Source organism: Echiichthys vipera (assembly GCF_963691815.1).
Source record: "Echiichthys vipera genome assembly, chromosome: X".
In the NCBI taxonomy this organism is placed as follows: Eukaryota; Metazoa; Chordata; class Actinopteri; order Perciformes; family Trachinidae; genus Echiichthys; species Echiichthys vipera.
Genome location: NC_139825.1, coordinates 8,796,824 through 8,815,559, shown reverse-complemented (window position 1 = coordinate 8,815,559; position 18,736 = coordinate 8,796,824). Strand labels below are relative to the sequence as shown.

At 37.7% G+C, this 18,736-nt stretch overlaps 1 protein-coding gene across 2 annotated transcripts in view; it reads right to left on the bottom strand.

Moving 5' to 3' along the window:
• Nucleotides 1-18,736, bottom strand: part of iqsec1b (IQ motif and Sec7 domain ArfGEF 1b) — a 345,135-nt gene that overhangs the window by 213,693 nt on the left and 112,706 nt on the right. For both annotated transcript variants that reach the window (XM_083939507.1, XM_083939510.1), the window contains exon 2: nucleotides 11,327-11,434. In XM_083939507.1, the coding sequence (XP_083795633.1) occupies nucleotides 11,327-11,434 (108 nt within the window). The remainder of the gene's footprint in view (nucleotides 1-11,326; nucleotides 11,435-18,736) is intronic.

Sequence of the window (18,736 nt, the reverse complement as noted above, 5' to 3'; positions counted from 1 at the left end):
ATTTTATGTATTAATGTATGATTTATAACTATGCTGACCTGTTCTCTCGTCATTTACATTTCATTGCACTGGCAACATCTACATACTGTACAACCAATTAAACTGAAGCTTGAACTGTAACTTCAACTTGGGTGGAATAATTTGTAAATTCAGCAAAATGCACATTTTCATTAACCTGACTCCACCAGATGGATTGATTCGCATGATTTGCATTTCCTCTGCATATCCATCTGGGAACTCTTTTTTGGAGATCTTTTGGGAAGGGGCGAAAATACTGGTTACTGATTGAATATACTATTTGTCTATCACCACCTACGTATGTTGGCGATAGACAGGCCAGATCAACCAATCAGATCAACAAAGCGTAGGACGTACTAACAGAGCATCGATGCAAAGCTCCGGAAGTAAACAACATGTCATCTTCGCTTCGTAAACGGCTCCAATTTCTCTCTGTTGCACATTACCAGACTGATCTGTGAGTAAAATACAATGGAGCTCGCAAGATCAAGATGGTCTCACATGGCTACATTTTCATAGCGCTAATTCATCAGTACAAAAAACCCCTGAAAACCTTGATAAATATTCTCTTATTTCATCTACACTCTGTTCAAACTTAACAAAAAAAGTTGCATTGATGTTGAAAACCTGTGTAGATCAACTTTTATTCCACAAAGGAAATTTATCAGGAATCAATATTGGGATCACAGAATCAGTAATGCAATTGGTATAATAAAATCTTATCAGTTCCCATCCCTGACTTCTACTTTGCCATTTTGTCAATCTGTGTTAAGCTACCTTCAGTTAACCTCAACAAGTCCAGCAGGCCTGCCACATTAAAAGCCTACCAGGAAAAGGAGGGCTGTGTCCTGTAGTACATATTAGCTTTCTATGAGAGTAGCAGCCATTGAAAAAACAGCAAAGCTGAACAGACGAGAATTAATTATTGAGTGAAAAAGAGTATTTCTGTTCTGTTCTGAGCTCAGAGCAGAGTGGTGGTGATGGAATTTGTGTTGTGTTACATTATCCTGAATTAATTAAGACAACTGTTAAACATGAAGGAAGGCTTGAGTTTGCGTTAACAGCCAACAGCATCAACAGCATATTTAAACAAGGGCAGATCGGGACAAGAGAGCTCACCAAAAATAACAAAACAAATGGAAAATTAAGATTAAGTTCTGTGAGCTTGTTTTAAAAAAGGACAGAGTTCACGCTCCAGTTGAGTAAAAATATTGGGCCTTCACATCTATTTAAAATTTTATAGTATCAATGATTCTTTTCTGATAAAAAAAAGACACAATTAGAGCACAGACGTGACAGAAGAATCAAATAATCAACTATGAAGAATCAAGGGTCACATGACCTTCTACACAAAGACAAGCACTACAGCCTGAGCGCCATTGCTTGGTGGAAAATCCTGTGGAGTGTGGTTGTGAAACAAATAGAAATATTGTTTTCACTCTCTGCATAACTAAATATTTTAGATCCCTAATGGTTGGCACAGAGTGAAGCTGAAGGGACCACTATATAAATAATCTTGGCATTTATCTACGTGGGTCTAGCTCTGAACTGACGGAGCAGCAATATGCCCTCCAGAAACTCCCAGTGTGGTTCCTGCTGGCGAGCCAGTAGACCTGGGGATTGGACCTCACATAACCATGCTATGAAAACTGCATCATAGGGCCATTGGCTGAGCTCATATACACTCATGCATCCTCTCACAGCCATTGGAAAGTTAATTAACTGCCTTTTGGAGGAGACAGGCCCATGATAGTGATGAATTAACGCTCCCTACTTGTCGCCTCCTTCCCTTCATTGACGGCTTTAAACCAGGGGAAGGAGGGCTGTAGTCTGCTTGGTCCCTGTACATCATACATCAACTAGCTCCCATACAAGCAGGAGACTACATGGGGACGGGGAGGAAATTAACAGACAAGGAGCTAATAATTGAGATAACAAACACACAAACAAACCCATTAATGGAAATCAAGGATGCACGTTAGTTTCTCTTACTGTAAGAGCCCAAACAAAGCAGCTTATTTTCTGTTCTAGTGAGGACGTGAGGAAATTACGATGATGTAACTGCAACAGAGCAATTATCTATTATCAAACTAAATCCTTAATATTTTATTCTGATGAAAAAACAGGATCAAATTATTACCGTATATTTTGATTATGGGTGTGGTCATGCAATATGGATAATATGTACTGGTAGCATAGTGTAGGCTATGTGTTGGTATGTGTTATAAGTAGTGAGTGTGATCAGCAGGGATGTACGATAATATTTTTAGAAAAACTTTATGTATTCCTATGGTTGTATCTGTGTATTTTTATTGTAATATTGTAGAGCCATCCATACTGTGATACTGTGCCTTGTTTTGTAAAATGTATGTAGTGCAATTGTTATAGTGTATCATGTGTATTTATTGCAATTTTGTAAGGTAGTATTGTAGTGTAATCTGTTTTTTATATAGGACTGTAGATGCAAATTAGCTTTCTGCTAAATTTGGTGCAAGTATCTTTTTATTGTTTTGTTTTTTACAAATAACTAATGTTTCAGCACACTGTCCTTTTTATAATTTAAACTAAACTAAACTTAATAAGGAGCCAGTACAGTAACACTATGTGATGTTAAGGGGTTAAACCTAAGACACTGCCCCAGTTTAGTGGATGGTCTTGATCAGGACTCAGCTGAGCATGCAGCGAGGTCTTGACAGCTGGCTCGCCTCACTGTAATGACTATGCCAGAAACAGAGCTGAGTTCTAGGACCAATCATCATCCTGTTATCTCCCCTGGCTGAGACAGAATAAGCATTTTGTTAGTGGACATAGGAACTACTTCAAGGCATGAAACTTGTTTGTGGTAACACAAAATCTCATTTAAAGCCCTGACCCTCATCCACTTATATAAAGGTATAATATGTCATATTATGTCATAAGCACATATATACCTCCACGGAGTTCTGCTAGAAGGTGCTGCACTGTTGGCTTATGAGTTAATTCAGAGCATCATTATCATTTGGTGTCTATGATGCTAACAGACACACTGCCTTGTGCTCTGTGCTCCAGTATCTGACTCTGATGGGGAGGGGCGTGACAATGAATAGGTTAGGAATCAGAGGGCTGCTCACCCTGCATGCTGTTATTGGCTAGGGGTTAAACACCAATATGGGGTGGGTGCCTCTTTGCCTATACCTACAAAACACATTACTAAAACATATAAACAAGTAGGGCATTACTCCTCAGCCCTTTTATGCCCCACTGTACACCTGAAATAAGAGTTAACCTTGCAAACTCGTTAGTACAAAGACCAGGTGATCTCTGAGAGAGCCCATAGGTGAATAGAGTCGCTCATTCTCCTGTGTATTAAAAGAGAGCAATAGATGTGTTGATTGTTTCTTGCTGGCTGCGGCAAAAAAATGAAGAAAACAAACCTCCAACCGTGAAGACGAAGGTCGAGTTACGAAAAGAACACAACAGAAATGTCTAACCAGAGACACAACAAGATGCAGGAACTTTTGTTAGTTTAATAATAATAATAATAATGTGGTAATGGATGTAGAGTGTTGGATGTGGTGAGGCAGAGAGGTGTACAGAGGTGTTGGGCTGAGCGACAGAAAGCTGTTGAGCCCATGGTAACCAGACGAGCAGGTGGGAGGATGAGCTGGATGGAGGAAGAGGACCTGAGAGAACGGGTGTCTTGACCTGGAGGAGTTCAGTGAGATACTGGGGTGCGAGATTGTTGATGGCCTTGAAGGTAAGGCGGAGGATCTTGTAGATGATGCTGTATTTGACAGAGCCATTGGAGTTGCTGTAGGACAGGTGTGATATGACTGATCGAGGGGGTTCTGGTAATGATACGGACAGCAGAGTTTTAAACCAGTTGTAGTTTATGGATGGATTTGTCAGGGAAACTAAAGAGGAGAGAATTGCAGTAGTCCAAACAGTATGTGAACAGGGTTTGAACCAGAATTTCGGCACTGTTTGGGGAGAGAGATGGGCGCAAGCGCGAGATGTTACGTAGGTGGAAATATGCCGGTCGAGTGACGTTTTGCCCGAAAGTGACCGGATGTGCTAATGTTAGCCAACCTGGCTAGATTGGCTAGCACACCGTGGTCCACCCTCCTGCTGGATGGTCTCGGTTGATGGCGAGATGAAGACCAGAAGGAGTTGAATCTAGTGGAGTCGTCAATGTTGAAGCTCCATCAGGACCCATGGTGAAGATATCTCCGACGAGGTATACGAGTGTTTTCTGGGCCGGGATGTAGCATTGTTTGTAGAACTGCTGAGGCAGTCGGATTGAAGTGAAGCTTGAGAAGCTCATCAGCAGAGTATTGAAGCAGAGCAGATGAGAAACTTGTCAGGAAAAGTACAGCAGTCCAAATAAGTATAGCTGACTTCTTGTCTGGCTCACACAGCAGGGCCAGGTAAAGAGGCAGATGTCGCTGGGTATGAACGAAAAAAACAGTGAGCGTCAGGGTGTCAAACAGGTGAGCCCTAAAAACAGAACTTTATCTGATAGTATACATGGTAGTAAAATGCGATATCAGCATCGATAGATCAGCAGGGCAATAGACATTTAAAAGCCGGAGAGCCGCAACAGCGAGTCGTGCCAGCAGTCACTTAACCCCAAGACGCTGAATCAGACAAAAACAAGGAACGGCAAGAGACACGATTGTTTAAAACCAAATTATGAACCGGCTTTGTCACTGTGGTGTTCTCTGCATAATATCCACCCTCCTGCAGTTGTTAACTTATTTAACAAGGAGAATCTCCTGTTGTATGCTGCATGTGTGAAAATGATACTCCGGACTATGTCCTCACCTGATTCTTCTTACATTGTACAGCTTCAGTATAGTTTAGTTAATATTTTCACAAAGGGACAAAGTATATTGATGAACATTTAAAAAAAATATAAAGATGTAAATATCCAGGATTATAGCCAAAGGCTCATTTACATCCTTAGTCCCTGACAGGTAGATGGTCCTTAAAATCAGATAAAAAAAATACAACACAATTAAGAGTCAATAGGTCGCGTAATGCGCTCGATGTGGAGCTCCAGGTTTTGGTTGCTCTGCAGAAAAAAAATTGCTTGGCCAAAAGCACTTCTCCTAAAGTGACAGTCACAGTGTATTTCACAGTGTTTTCCATGTCCAGCAACTCAAGTTTTTTTAAAAATCTGACAGTGATGGTACATTTTAGGTTGTCTGTTTAAACTTTTATAGCTTGTTTATATGTTGACTCTATGGACTTAAGAGTTGTCTTACAGGCTGAGGCCCAACTGGTTATACAATAGGTCATGTGAGACATGATCATTGCATCAAAGTATAGCCTAGCTGCTTCAAAGGTAAGGTTGTTTCTTATATAGAAATTGACATATTAAATATAATTTTGTAGACAGTTATTTGTGTGTGCTGCTTAAAACTCAGTTGTGATTTCAAGATCACACCTTGAACCAAACTCTTGAACTACTTCAAACCGTAACCGGACAGTAACTAGCCAAGTCTTTTATGAATAGGCTAAATAAAAGAGGTCCTAGTATTGAATCTTGGGGTACTCCTACTATAGGTTATTCTCACAAAGCATAGATTTCATGTTTTGAACTCTGACTCTTCAGACTCTCTTTGTCCTTTAAATGTCTGCATCAATCACATTCAAGTCTTGAAAAGCACCCCCAGATCCACACAAAACAATCTAAATCTATTTACACAGGTTAAACTCCTCGTAAACGTTGACAAGTACGGTTAGTGGACCGCCTCTTTAAAGTTTTAATTTTCATATTGCTCAGATGAGAAGACAGTGTTCGGTTTCAAAACCTTCAAGTACTGTAGGGAGTAACAAGAAAATAACAGCAGGAAAGAAAATGCCAGATGTAATTTAACAGCGCTATAGATGTGCTCAGTAAAGGTCACCTGATCTGGTGAAGGAGAATGTACTTTTGTTGACGCCTGTCGAGTATTCACGGAAATCTATAAATATTCCCTCATCTCCAATGACAGGCATTGTGGTTTTTTATACATCTGCATGTGCTGAATGCTGCATCACAATACCTAACAACAAGATGCAAGGAATGATTACACTTTCTTTCAGTTCTGGCACCATGCAGAAAATTAAACTTGATTTTAGTTACAAACAAAACAATGGCTGCTTCGAGGACGGAAAGGAGATGGTGGCTTCATAATCAGGTGCTGTGGGTGTAGAGAGATAAGTGTCTTGACACGTTTCTTAATTACAGGGATGATGGTCCAACAGAAATAGAGAAAGTACAGAATGGAAACATAAGCCACTAACAAGTTTAATGATGAAGGGCTACAATTTGGACGGATACATCAGTGAGCCAGTTGACAAGTGTGCCTAGATGAAATGAAGACACAGTCGACTGAGTGGTATGAAGCTAACTTTGCCCCAACACAGCCTGCATGCTGATCACAAACATAATGCCACTCCCATTCCACTTCGGAGGCAAAGCGGTGCAGCCATTTGTCAAGATGGGTTGAGTAAACCAGCCACTCACTATGCATCTCAGCACAAAATAATATCAATATGAGCCATAGGCAAATTTATATTTTGTTGCATCAGTCAGTCTGTCAACTGAATTAAGCAATGTTCAGACTGACAGCAGGATTTTTGTCTTGACATTAAAAAGCCCATCGAGTTCATCCCGATACAATCACAAACTGACAGCACACGTGTACTGCTTGTATGTCATTCATATTCCAATTCAATTTCTATTGAACATATCCTGAAACAGATGCAGAGGCATACAAAACCAAATCCAAGGAATAATAATCATAAGTGTCCCTCATCCAACACTGGATATTTTACAATCTTACAAAAGATATCCGTAACCTGGGTACAAATGTTGGTAAAATGCAAACAGAGCAATATGCATTGGCACACTTTTATAAAATAACTGGCAGGTGATTGAATAAACCATCTTGTCCATCAAACACTCGCCAAAGTAAGTTAGAGAAGAGTGAAAACATATTTTCCACCGAGAGAAGCCTTCAGTGCCGTTCTTTGGTCTTCTATTAATGAAGCAGAACTCTCCAGTTCTGATGTAACTGATACTATTGCAGTGTCAGTTATATCAGAATGGGAGATAAACAAGCAAAAATTCAATTTTAATTTGATGCCTGCACCAATTTCCAAAAAAGCTGGGACAGGGCCAGGTACTGTATATGATTGTGTTTCATCACCTTTCCTTTTAACAACACTCAATAAGCATTTGGGAACTGAGGAGACTAATTGTTGCAGCTTTGTAGGTGGAATTATTTCCCATTTTTCCCTGGTACCTGCACTCTTTTATTATGAAGCCACGCTGCTGTAACACATGCAGAATGTGGCTTGGCATGTCTTGCTGAAATTAGCAGGGACGTCCCTGAAAAAGAACCCCCCATACCATCACAGATGCTGGCTTTTGAACTTTGGGTTGATAACAACCTGAATGGTTCTTTTCCTCTTTGGCTCGGAGGACACAACGCCCATGATTTCCAAAACAATTTGAAATGTGGTCAGACCACATCACACTTTTCCAGAGACAAATTGTGTTCACTGACAATGGTTTTCTGAAGTGTCCACATGGTAATATCCTTTACAGAATGATGTTGTTTTTAATGCAGTGCCGCCTGAGAGATCGGAGGTCACCGGCATTCAATGTTGGATTTGGGCCTTTACGCTTACGTCCAGAGATCTCTCCAGATTCTCTGAATCTTTTAATGATTATGGACTGTAGATGATGAAATACCTAAATATCGTACATTGAGAAAGGTTGTTCTTAAACTGTTGGACCATTTGCTCACAGTTGTTCACAAAGTGGTGAACCTCGCCCCATCCTTGCTTGTGAACGACTGAGCCTTTCAGGGATGCTTCTTTTTTCCCTGATCATGACACTCACCTGTTTCCAATGAACCTGCTCATCTGTAGAATCTTCCAAACAGGTGTTTTTTGAGCGTCCCAGCTTTTTTGAAATGTTATATAGGCATCAAATTCAAAATGAGTGAATATTTACAAAAATCAATTAAGTTTATGAGTTTAAATATTCAATTTATTGTCTTTCTAGTGTATTCAATTGTGTATAGGTTGAACACGATTTGTGACTCATGTTTAACCTATATTCAATTGACTTTGGGTACAAGCGGCAGAAATTAGTTTTCTCAGGAGGGTGGCTGGAGTCTCCCTTAGAGATAGGGTGAGAAGCTCGGCCATCCGTGAGGAACTCAGAGTAGAGCCGCTGGTCCTTTGAGTTGAAAGGAGCCAGTTGAGGTGGTTCTGGCACCTGGTAAGGATGCCCCCTAGGAAGGTGTTCCAGGCACGTCCAACTGGGAGGAGGCCTTGGGGAAGACCCAGGACCAGGTGGAGAGATCATATCTCCACACTGGCCTGGGAACGCCTCCGGATCCCTCAGTTAGAGCTGGTTAATGTGGCCCAGGAAAGTCCCCTGCTAGAGCTGTTGCCCCCTTGATCCGATCCCGGATAAGCGGTTGAAGATGATGATGATGATGATGATGATGATGATGATTTGCAAATCATTGTATTGTGTTTTTATTTACGTTTTAAACAACATCCCAACTTCATTGGAATTGGGGTCGTAAACCAATGCCCAAATCCGACATCAAGATACACACACATCTGCTCGCACACACGAGAGAAGTTAATCTTGAGAAAGCTCATAGATATTTATATCATCCATACTGATTGTTCAATGCAACCAGGAATAGAAGTATACAAGAACAAAACAGAGAGACAAAAACACACCCAATACATACAAATACAGTCAAATTGAGTGCAGATATTGCAAAAAGGATTCCTCCCACCTATGTTGACATCTGCAGTTTCTCCATACATATAAACAAGTTCATGCAACCAGTTTCTGAAGCATGTTGAAGTTGGTTATTTTAAAATTAAAAAGGCCACTTACTATTCCCGATGTTCACTAATGATCACTGTATAATACTGCTTCAACAAAAACAATGAACTGTAAACCATTCTAAATCAGGATCTAAGGTTAAGTATTGTTTTTGGCTATAGGAGTATGCTTATTGGTGACCCACAGCTTCATCTGTAAATGTTTAGGATGGCAATAGAATAGGGCAAGAAGACCAAATTGATGGGTGTGATGTTGGAAGGACAATTGTTATGGTCTGAGCACATTGATGGCATTGTAACCAAAGTGTCGGGGCACAACAATGACTAGAAAGTCCTTCTCTTCTTTAAAATCCTGTATTATCCATTAAGTATTACAGTCCTTGGTCTTTTGTCATCTGCAATACTGTCCAGCCATATGGTCAGCACCAACAAACAACAAGACAACCTACAACTAGGTCAAAACTGAGCTGCCAGGTTGGCACTCCACTGCTCAACATGTACCATTATAGCATACTGTATATACCTATCCTGGTTCTCAGTTTAACTCTATATTATAGTCTACAGTCTGTGTTCTTCAGAAATGTAGTATTAAATCCGACACCTGAATATTTATTCAACCAAGTACTAAAAAGAAACAGGCACAACCATTATAGAAGGTATGCCTTAGGTTACTTGATACCTCCAACCCCAGGAACCAACCTTAGGCACAAAATAAATTGCTTGAGTGTATGAACAAAACTGGATCCACATTATATGTCATACCCCCCCATATGTTCTATGTCATGCATTATGTGTATTGTCTTATTTTGTGGTAACCCCAGGATCAGTTGCCAAAGCTTTAGATAATGGGAATCTAGTTAATATACACCAAACAATAAGCAGGAGACAATCATTTTAGAATTTATTTGGGACTATTAAAAAACCCATGATAGTACACAAATGCTGTGTTTACAGCTTGTCGGGCTTCTCCAAAATGACCAACAAAATCAGTTAAAGCAGCTTTAATGCAAGTACCTTCGACTGAAGGGCTATGGCAAAAAGAAACTAAGGCTTTGAGTGATGTCACAGTTAGACTTACCATAAATCCTTTCATAAAACATAATTTCATTAAAGTAAACTGTAATAATATTTGGTTAAGAGGCGGCATCACCATAAATCTTCATGTACAGAAAAGAAAAATCTTACAGAAGGGAGTGTTCTTGCTGTTGCCTTTTTCCTGCTGCTGACACTTGTAATCTTATGTCTGCCAAATATAAAAGCCAATAATCCTTCTCCAAGGCTGGTTCACTGTACAGTGGCATATTGCTTTACAGTGGGATTTTACCTGCAGCTTTGTGTCAATTCCTCTTGTAATAGTTGCATTCATTATCCAATCTACACACCTACCTCCTATTGTGAGTTCCAGCTTTACCCAAACGTCAATTAGAACACAATCCCTGGGCATTTGTAATTGATGTGCACTTGTCCTTCGTGTTCTTTGGCAAATACTTCCTAATAGAGTGGGACAGCTCAAGACCTCACTGTAATCACAAGTGTTCAGCGCTCATTCTTTTTACTCTCTTCATCTCCACCGCTAATTACAATCAATAAACATGTTGAACAAACACGACTCATTAGGGCTTTCACTATCTCCTTCCTCCCTTGGCAAAAGTCTACAGACTTAGATCTTTGTATCTATTTTTATCCCACAAACCTGCTTTTGGAATTGCTCTCAAGCTCAGTGCTGGAGACTCAATAGATATAGTGAGCACGGCGTCAAGAAAAAAAACCCTTTGAAATTTGCCATAAAGCTTTTTAAGCCTATGCCCCACTCCTCAACATTCTCAGGGTTTTCATCTTTACCCATTCCTCCTCATTTGCAGATGAGCTCGAAGGGCCTCGCTGAGCAGCTGTAATGGACTCCAAGGAAAAGCATCCACAGAAAGGACATGGACAGCCAGGCAGGGCATTATCTTACTGTATGGGCCGTAAATTGTTTTCTGCCCACACCCTACCAATGTAGCAGTGCAATAAGTCTTGTCACTCATATCTAACTAGCCCACCACTCTGAAATACTGTAAACCTGAAAGATAAAGGGAATTTGAAGGACGATGTCATGACAGGGGTCTGTTCTGCCAGCTCTATCCTAGAAAGTAGTCTGTTCCCCTACTTTTACATCATGTCTGTCGTGGTGATGAGTGTTGTTCAATTTTTTATCTGAGTGGATTTGGAGGCTGAGGAGGCCTCCTAACAGCTTGTGCACGGCGGTGGAAGTATTCCCAAGGAAAAGGAAAATACTGACAAACAAAGAAACACTCAATAGCAGAATGGGGTATGGGAGAGTCAGATATGATATAAACAGAGTGATACATCAAGACAGAAACTGATGTACTAAGATAGGCTGTCAGGAAATGGGCTTAGAAGTAGTAGTTGTGGTCTGACGGAGAAAAGAAGACTTGAATAAAAAAAAGCTTTGATTTACCCAAAAGATGCAGACTTCCACTTGCGGCAGGGGTAACTTATTCTACATGGAGGGGCGATAAGGTTAAGAGGGATCTCGGAGACTTCCATGGGCAATGAGGTGGGTCGCCTGAAACATAAAAAGAGAGGCAGAGGTTCATAATGCAATTTCAAGTATGTTTTTATTCAAAATCAGACAGCAAGTGATGCATAGACCAGTGATTCCCAACCAGGGGTATTTGTACACCAGAGTGCACTTCTGCAGTTTGTAGAAAGGCTCATTTGAAAAAGAGAAAGATCATGATTTGATTAAAATAATATATCCCCATAACATTAAGTCAACAGTAACACATGAACACATGTTGCCGTCAAGTTTGTGAAAACTATTAAGCAAGCAAGCACGGAAGTTTAACAGGTATCTAAAAAAGTAATGCATAATAGGTTGGAGTAGAATAAAAATAATTAATAGTATTAGCTCAGAACAATGTAAGAGAGTTAATGTAATTAATAAACAGTTGAAATAGTTAGCTTAAAGTAGTAAATAAACACTTGCAATAGTTAGTTCAACGCAGGGTTTTTTCTGGCCAAAATTTGGGCTGAGTCGGGCAGGGGAGCAAAATTTTTGCGGAACATGTGCTTGCACGAGAGCTGAAACGTGCACGCTCGTCAAGTAACACGTGCATGAAGTGCCCAGCCACTGAATACTGAACTAACGTTATGTGCACAAAACCACGTCCAGCTGACCTTTTTCATTCATGCAACCGTCACCCACAGCCCAAGTACCAAAACAGTTCCCTACAAAATATCACTCACTGTTTACATTATTATTATTATTATTATTATTATTATAATTATTATTGTTATTATTATTATGATTATTTCCACCCTTATTATTTATGTGCCGTTAGTGTGCCTGGGCTGACGTCAAAACCTGTAAAGTGTAGCATCGCAAGTTTCTCCCCCGAGAAATTTTTTAAATTGGGCCGATAAAGCTGTGAATGTTCTCAGGGCTGATGAACATGCAATTGTGACGTAGTTTGAAAAGGAAGGAAAAGACCAATGTGACTCCTGTCGGGGCAGGCCTACTGAGTAGGTTAATGTTTCTGTTAAGAAAGGTCAGCACAGACCCCAGCAGCAGCCTACAGCCTCAGAAACACAGACATTCACCGACCCGATGTCAAGTGGACCGGGCTGAATCCACTGCAGGTCTCCGACGCACGTTTTCTCTCCTGACTGGTGTTTGGGTTTCACCACTGACCCGTTAACTCGACACTTTCGGCTGAAAGAGTCTGTGGTTGCAATAGTGACGACAGATGTTAATAACAGAATAGAATGCATAGCTGTTCTTGTGAATGCCTCTATGTTATGTTTTTCATTACAATGTTAAACATAACCTCACTGATCAGTCTTTTTAGTTTTGTGTGAGTAAATGTGTCAGTGGCGTTTTGTTCGTTGCTGTTACGGTAAACAGGAAGAGAGCTAGTTCTTCCTGATAATTTCTATCTCTAATTCATATTCTAATCGTTTTTGAAACCTGCTTGTGTAAACACATGGGCGTAGAATTTGATTAACCACCATTTATTAACTTTTTTACTCCTTAATAGTCATGTCGTTGTGGGGAAATAAATGAAAGTCAGGAGATTAACACGATGCACCACCAGCCACGTACCTGCCTCCCTGGTGTAGTAAAACATATTTCAGAGTATCTCCTTTTCATACAGTCTATGAGTTTCTCTCTTAAAAAAATAATCCTGTTTTCATCATCTGCAGTCACTATGGCAACCGCAGAGGCACTCAGCTGAAGGTCTCCAGGTAACAGGCTCACTCGTTAAACCGACAAACCTGCAAGTCAGTCTTCTTTAAGTTTGATTTTGAAGTTATCAAGTCAGTGTGCTTTAAGTTTTAGTTTTTACTTTATAAAGTCAGTCTGCTTTAAGTGAGATTCTGAAGTTTTCAAGTCAGTCTGATTTAAATATTGATTTAGAAGTTATCAAGTCAGTCTGCTTTAAGTTTGATTTGGAAGTTATCAAGTAATTTGTGCTTTAAGTTTGATTTAGAAGTTATCAAGTCAGTCTGCTTTAAGTTTGATTCTGAAGTTATCGAGTCAGTCAGCTTTAAGTTGGATTTTGAAGTTATCAAGTAAGTCTGCTTTAAGTGTGATTTTGAAGTTATCATGTCAGTTTGCTTAAAGTTTGATTCTGAAGTTTTGAAGTCAGTCTGCTTTTAGTTGAATGAATGAATAAATTAATAAAGTTTATGTCCAAAGTTATCATGTCAGTGTGCTTTAAATTGAATGAATGAATTAAGTTTGATTCTGAATTTATCAAAACAGTCTGCTTTAAGTTTGATTCTGAAGTTATCAAATCAGTCTGCTTTAAGTTTGATTCTGAAGTTATCAAGTCAGTCTGCTTTAAGTTTGATTTTGAAGTTATCAAATCAGTCTGCTTTAAGTTTGATTCTGAAGTTTTCAAGTCAGTCTGCTTTAAGTTTTAGTTTTTACTTTATAAAGTCAGTCTGCTTTAAGTGGGATTCTGAAGTTTTCAAGTCAGTCTGCTTTAAGTTGGATTTTGAAGTTATCAAGTAAGTCTGCTTTAAGTGTGATTTTGAAGTTATCATGTCAGTTTGCTTAAAGTTTGATTCAGAAGTTTTCAAGTCAGTCTGCTTTAAGTTTGATTCTGAAGTTGTCAAGTCAGTCTGCTTTAAGTTTGATTCCGAAGTTATCAAGTCAGTCTGCTTTAAGTTTGATTAGGAAGTTATCAAGTCAGTCTGCATTAAGTTGGATTCTGAAGTTTTCAAGTCAGTCTGCTTTAAGTTTTAGTTTTTACTTTATAAAGTCAGTCTGCTTTAAGTGGGATTCTGAAGTTTTCAAGTCAGTCTGCTTTAAATATTGATTTAGTAGTTATCAAGTCAGTCTGCTTAAAGTTTGATTTAGAAGTTATCAAGTCAGTCTGCTTTAAGTTGGATTCTGAAGTTATCGAGTCAGTCAGCTTTAAGTTGGATTTTGAAGTTATCAAGTCAGTCTGCTTTAAGTTTGATTTAAAAGTTATCAAGTCAGTTTGCATTAAGTGGGATTCTGAAGTTTTCAAGTCAGTCTGCTTTAAGTTTTAGTTTTTACTTTATGAAGTCAGTCTGCTTTAAGTGGGATTCTGAAGTTTTCAAGTCAGTCTGCTTTAAATATTGATTTAGAAGTTATCAAGTCAGTCTGCTTTAAGTTTGATATGGAAGTTATCAAGAAAGTCTGCTTTAAGTTGGATTCAGATAAACAAGTCAGTCTGCTTAAAGTTTGATTTAGAAGTTATCAAGTCAGTCTGCTTTTAATTGAATGAATGAATAAAGTTTGGTTCTGAAGCTATCAAGTCAGTCTGCTTTAAGTGTGATTTTGAAGTTATCAAGTCAGTCTGCTTAAAGTTTGATTTGGAAGTTATCAAGAATGTCTGCTTTAAGTTGGATTCAGATAAACAAGTCAGTCTGCTTTAATTATTGATTTAGAAGCTATCAAGTCAGTCTGCTTTAAGTTTGATTTTGAAGTTATCAAGTCAGTCTGCATTAAGTGGGATTCTAATGTTTTCAAGTCAGTCTGCTTTAAGTTTGATTCTGAAGTTATCAAGTCAGTCTGTTTTAAGTTTGATTTTGAAGTTATCAAGTCCGTCTGCTTTAAGTTTGATTCTGAAGTTATCAAGTCAGTCTGCTTTTAGTTGAATGAATGAATGAAGTTTGGTTCTGAAGTTATCAAGTCAGTCTGCTTTAAGTTTGATTCTGAGTTATCGAGTCAGTCAGCTATAAGTTGGATCCTTGAGTTATCAAGTAAGTCTGATTTAAGTTTGATTTTGAAGTTATCAAGTCAGATGCTTTAAGTTGGATTTTGAAGTTATCAAGTCAGTCTGCTTTAAGTTTGATTTAAAAGTTATCAAGTCAGTTTGCATTAAGTGGGATTCTGAAGTTTTCAAGTCAGTCTGCTTTAAGTTTTAGTTTTTACTTTATGAAGTCAGTCTGCTTTAAGTGGGATTCTGAAGTTTTCAAGTCAGTCTGCTTTAAATATTGATTTAGAAGTTATCAAGTCAGTCTGCTTTAAGTTTGATATGGAAGTTATCAAGAAAGTCTGCTTTAAGTTGGATTCAGATAAACAAGTCAGTCTGCTTAAAGTTTGATTTAGAAGTTATCAAGTCAGTCTGCTTTTAATTGAATGAATGAATAAAGTTTGGTTCTGAAGCTATCAAGTCAGTCTGCTTTAAGTGTGATTTTGAAGTTATCAAGTCAGTCTGCTTAAAGTTTGATTTGGAAGTTATCAAGAATGTCTGCTTTAAGTTGGATTCAGATAAACAAGTCAGTCTGCTTTAATTATTGATTTAGAAGCTATCAAGTCAGTCTGCTTTAAGTTTGATTTTGAAGTTATCAAGTCAGTCTGCATTAAGTGGGATTCTAATGTTTTCAAGTCAGTCTGCTTTAAGTTTGATTCTGAAGTTATCAAGTCAGTCTGTTTTAAGTTTGATTTTGAAGTTATCAAGTCCGTCTGCTTTAAGTTTGATTCTGAAGTTATCAAGTCAGTCTGCTTTTAGTTGAATGAATGAATGAAGTTTGGTTCTGAAGTTATCAAGTCAGTCTGCTTTAAGTTTGATTCTGAGTTATCGAGTCAGTCAGCTTTAAGTTTGATTTTGAAGTTATCAAGTCAGATGCTTTAAGTTGGATTTAAAAGTTATCAAGTCAGTTTGCTTAAAGTTTGATTCTGAAGTTTTCAAGTCAGTCTGCTTTAGGTGTGATTTTGAAGTTATCAAGTCAGTCTGCTTTAAGTGTGATTTTGAAGTTATCAAGTCAGTCTGCTTTAAGTGTGATTTTGAAGTTATCAAGTCAGTCTGCTTTAAGTTTGATTTAGAAGTTATCAAGTCAGTCTGCTTTTAGTTGAATGAATGAATGAAGTTTGATTCTGAGTTATCGAGTCAGTCTGCTTTAAGTTTGATTTTGAAGTTATCAAGTCAGATGCTTTAAGTTGGATTTAAAAGTTATCAAGTCAGTTTGCTTAAAGTTTGATTCTGAAGTTTTCAAGTCAGTCTGCTTTAGGTGTGATTTTGAAGTTATCAAGTCAGTCTGCTTTAAGTGGGATTCTGAAGTTATCAAGTCAGTCTGCTTTAAGTTTGATTTGGAAGTTATCAAGAAAGTCTGCTTTAAGTTGGATTCAGATAAACAAGTCAGTCTGCTTAAAGTTTGATTTAGAAGTTATCAAGTCAGTTTGCTTTAAGTTTGATTCTGAAGTTATCGAGTCAGTCAGCTTTAAGTTGGATTTGGAAGTTATCAAGTAAGTCTGCTTTAAGTTTGATTCTGAAGTTTACAAGTCAATCTGCTTTAAGTTAAATGAATGAATGAATGAATGAATAAAGTCTATTTCCAAAGTTATCATGTCAGTGTGCTTTAAATTGAATGAATGAATTCAGTTTGATTCTGAATTTATCAAATCAGTCTGCTTTAAGTGTGATTTTGAAGTTATCAAGTCAGTCTGCATTAAGTGGGATTCTGAAGTTTTCAAGTCAGTCTGCTTTAAGTTTGTTTCTGAAGTTCTCAAGTCAGTCTGCTTAAAGTTTGATTCTGAAGTTTTCAAGTCAGTCTGCTTTAGGTGTGATTTTGAAGTTATCAAGTCAGTCTGCTTTAAGTGTGATTTTGAAGTTATCAAGTCAGTCTGCATTAAGTGGGATTCTGAAGTTTTCAAGGCAGTCTGCTTTAAATATTGATTTAGAAGTTATCAAGAAAGTCTGATTTAAGTTGGATTCAGATAAACAAGTCAGTCCGCTTTAAATATTGATTTAGAAGTTATTAAGAAAGTCTGCTTTAAGTTGGATTCAGATAAACAAGTCAGTCTGCTTAAAGTTTGGTTCTGAAGTTATCAAGTCAGTCTGCTTTAAGTTTAATTCTGAAATTATCGAGTGATTATCAAGTTATCAAGTCAGTCTGATTTCAGTTAAATGAATGAATGAATAAAGTTTGATTCTGAAGTTATCAATTCAGTCTGTTTTAAGTTTGATTTTGAAGTTATCAAATTAGTCTGCTTTAAGTTTGATTCTGAAGTTTTCAAGTCAGTCTGCTTTAAGTTTGATTCTGAAGTTATCAAGCCAGTCTGCATTAAGTGGGATTCTGAAGTTTTCAAGTCAGTCTGCTTTAAGTTTTAGTTTTTACTTTATAAAGTCAGTCTGCTTTAAGGTTGGATTCTGAAGTTATCAAGTCAGTCTGCTTTAAGTTTGATTTGGAAGTTATCAAGAAAGTCTGCTTTACGTTGGATTCAGATAAACAAGTCAGTCTGCTTAAAGTTTGATTTAGAAGTTACCAAGTCAGTCTGCTTTAAGTTGAATGAATGAATGAAGTTTGGTTCTGAAGTTTTCAAGTCAGTCTGCTTTAAATATTGATTTAGAAGTTATCAAGTCATTTCTGCTTTAAGTTTGATTTAGAAGTTATCAAGTCAGTCTGCTTTAAGTTTGATTCTGAATTTATCGAGTCAGTCAGCTTTAAGTTTGATTTTGAAGTTACCAAGTAAGTCTGCTTTAAGTTTGATTTTGAAGTTTTCAAGTCAGTCTGCTTTAAGTGTGATTTTGAAGTTATCAAGTCAGTCTGCTTTAAGTTTGATTATAAAGTTATTAAGTCAGTCTGCTTTAAGTTTTAGTTTTTACTTTATAAAGTCAGTCTGCTTTAAGTAGGATTCTGAAGTTTTCAAGTCAGTCTGCTTTAAATATTGATTTAGAAGTTATCAAGTCAGTCTGCTTTAAGTTTTTGGAAGTTATCAAGAAAGTCTGCTTTAAGTTGGATTCAGATAAACAAGTCAGTCTGCTTAAAGTTTGATTTAGAAGTTATCAAGTCAGTCTGCTTTAAGTTTTAGTTTTTACTTCATAATGTCAGTCTGCTTTAAGTGGGATTTTGAAGTTATAAAGTCATTTCTGCTTTAAGTTTGATTTAGAAGTTATCAAGTCAGTCTGGTTTAAGTTTGATTCTGAATTTATCGAGTCAGTCAGCTTTAAGTTTGATTTTGAAGTTACCAAGTAAGTCTGCTTTAAGTTTGATTTTGAAGTTTACAAGTCAATCTGCTTTAAGTTAAATGAATGAATGAATAAAGTCTATTTCCAAACTTATCATGTCAGTGTGCTTTAAATTGAATGAATGAATTAAGTTTGATTCTGAATTTATCAAATTAGTCTGCTTTAAGTTTGATTCTAAAGATATCAAGTCAGTCTGCTTTAAGTGTGATTTTAAAATGATCAAGTCAGTCTGCATTAAGTGGGATTCACAAGGTTTCAAGTCAGTCTGCTTAAAGTTTGGTTCTGAAGTTATCAAGTCAGTCTGCATTAAGTGGGATTCTGAAGTTTTCAAGTCAGTCTGTTTTAAGATTGATTTTGAAGTTATCAAGTCAGTCTGCTTTACGTTTTAATTTTTACTTTATTAAGTCAGTCTGCTTTAA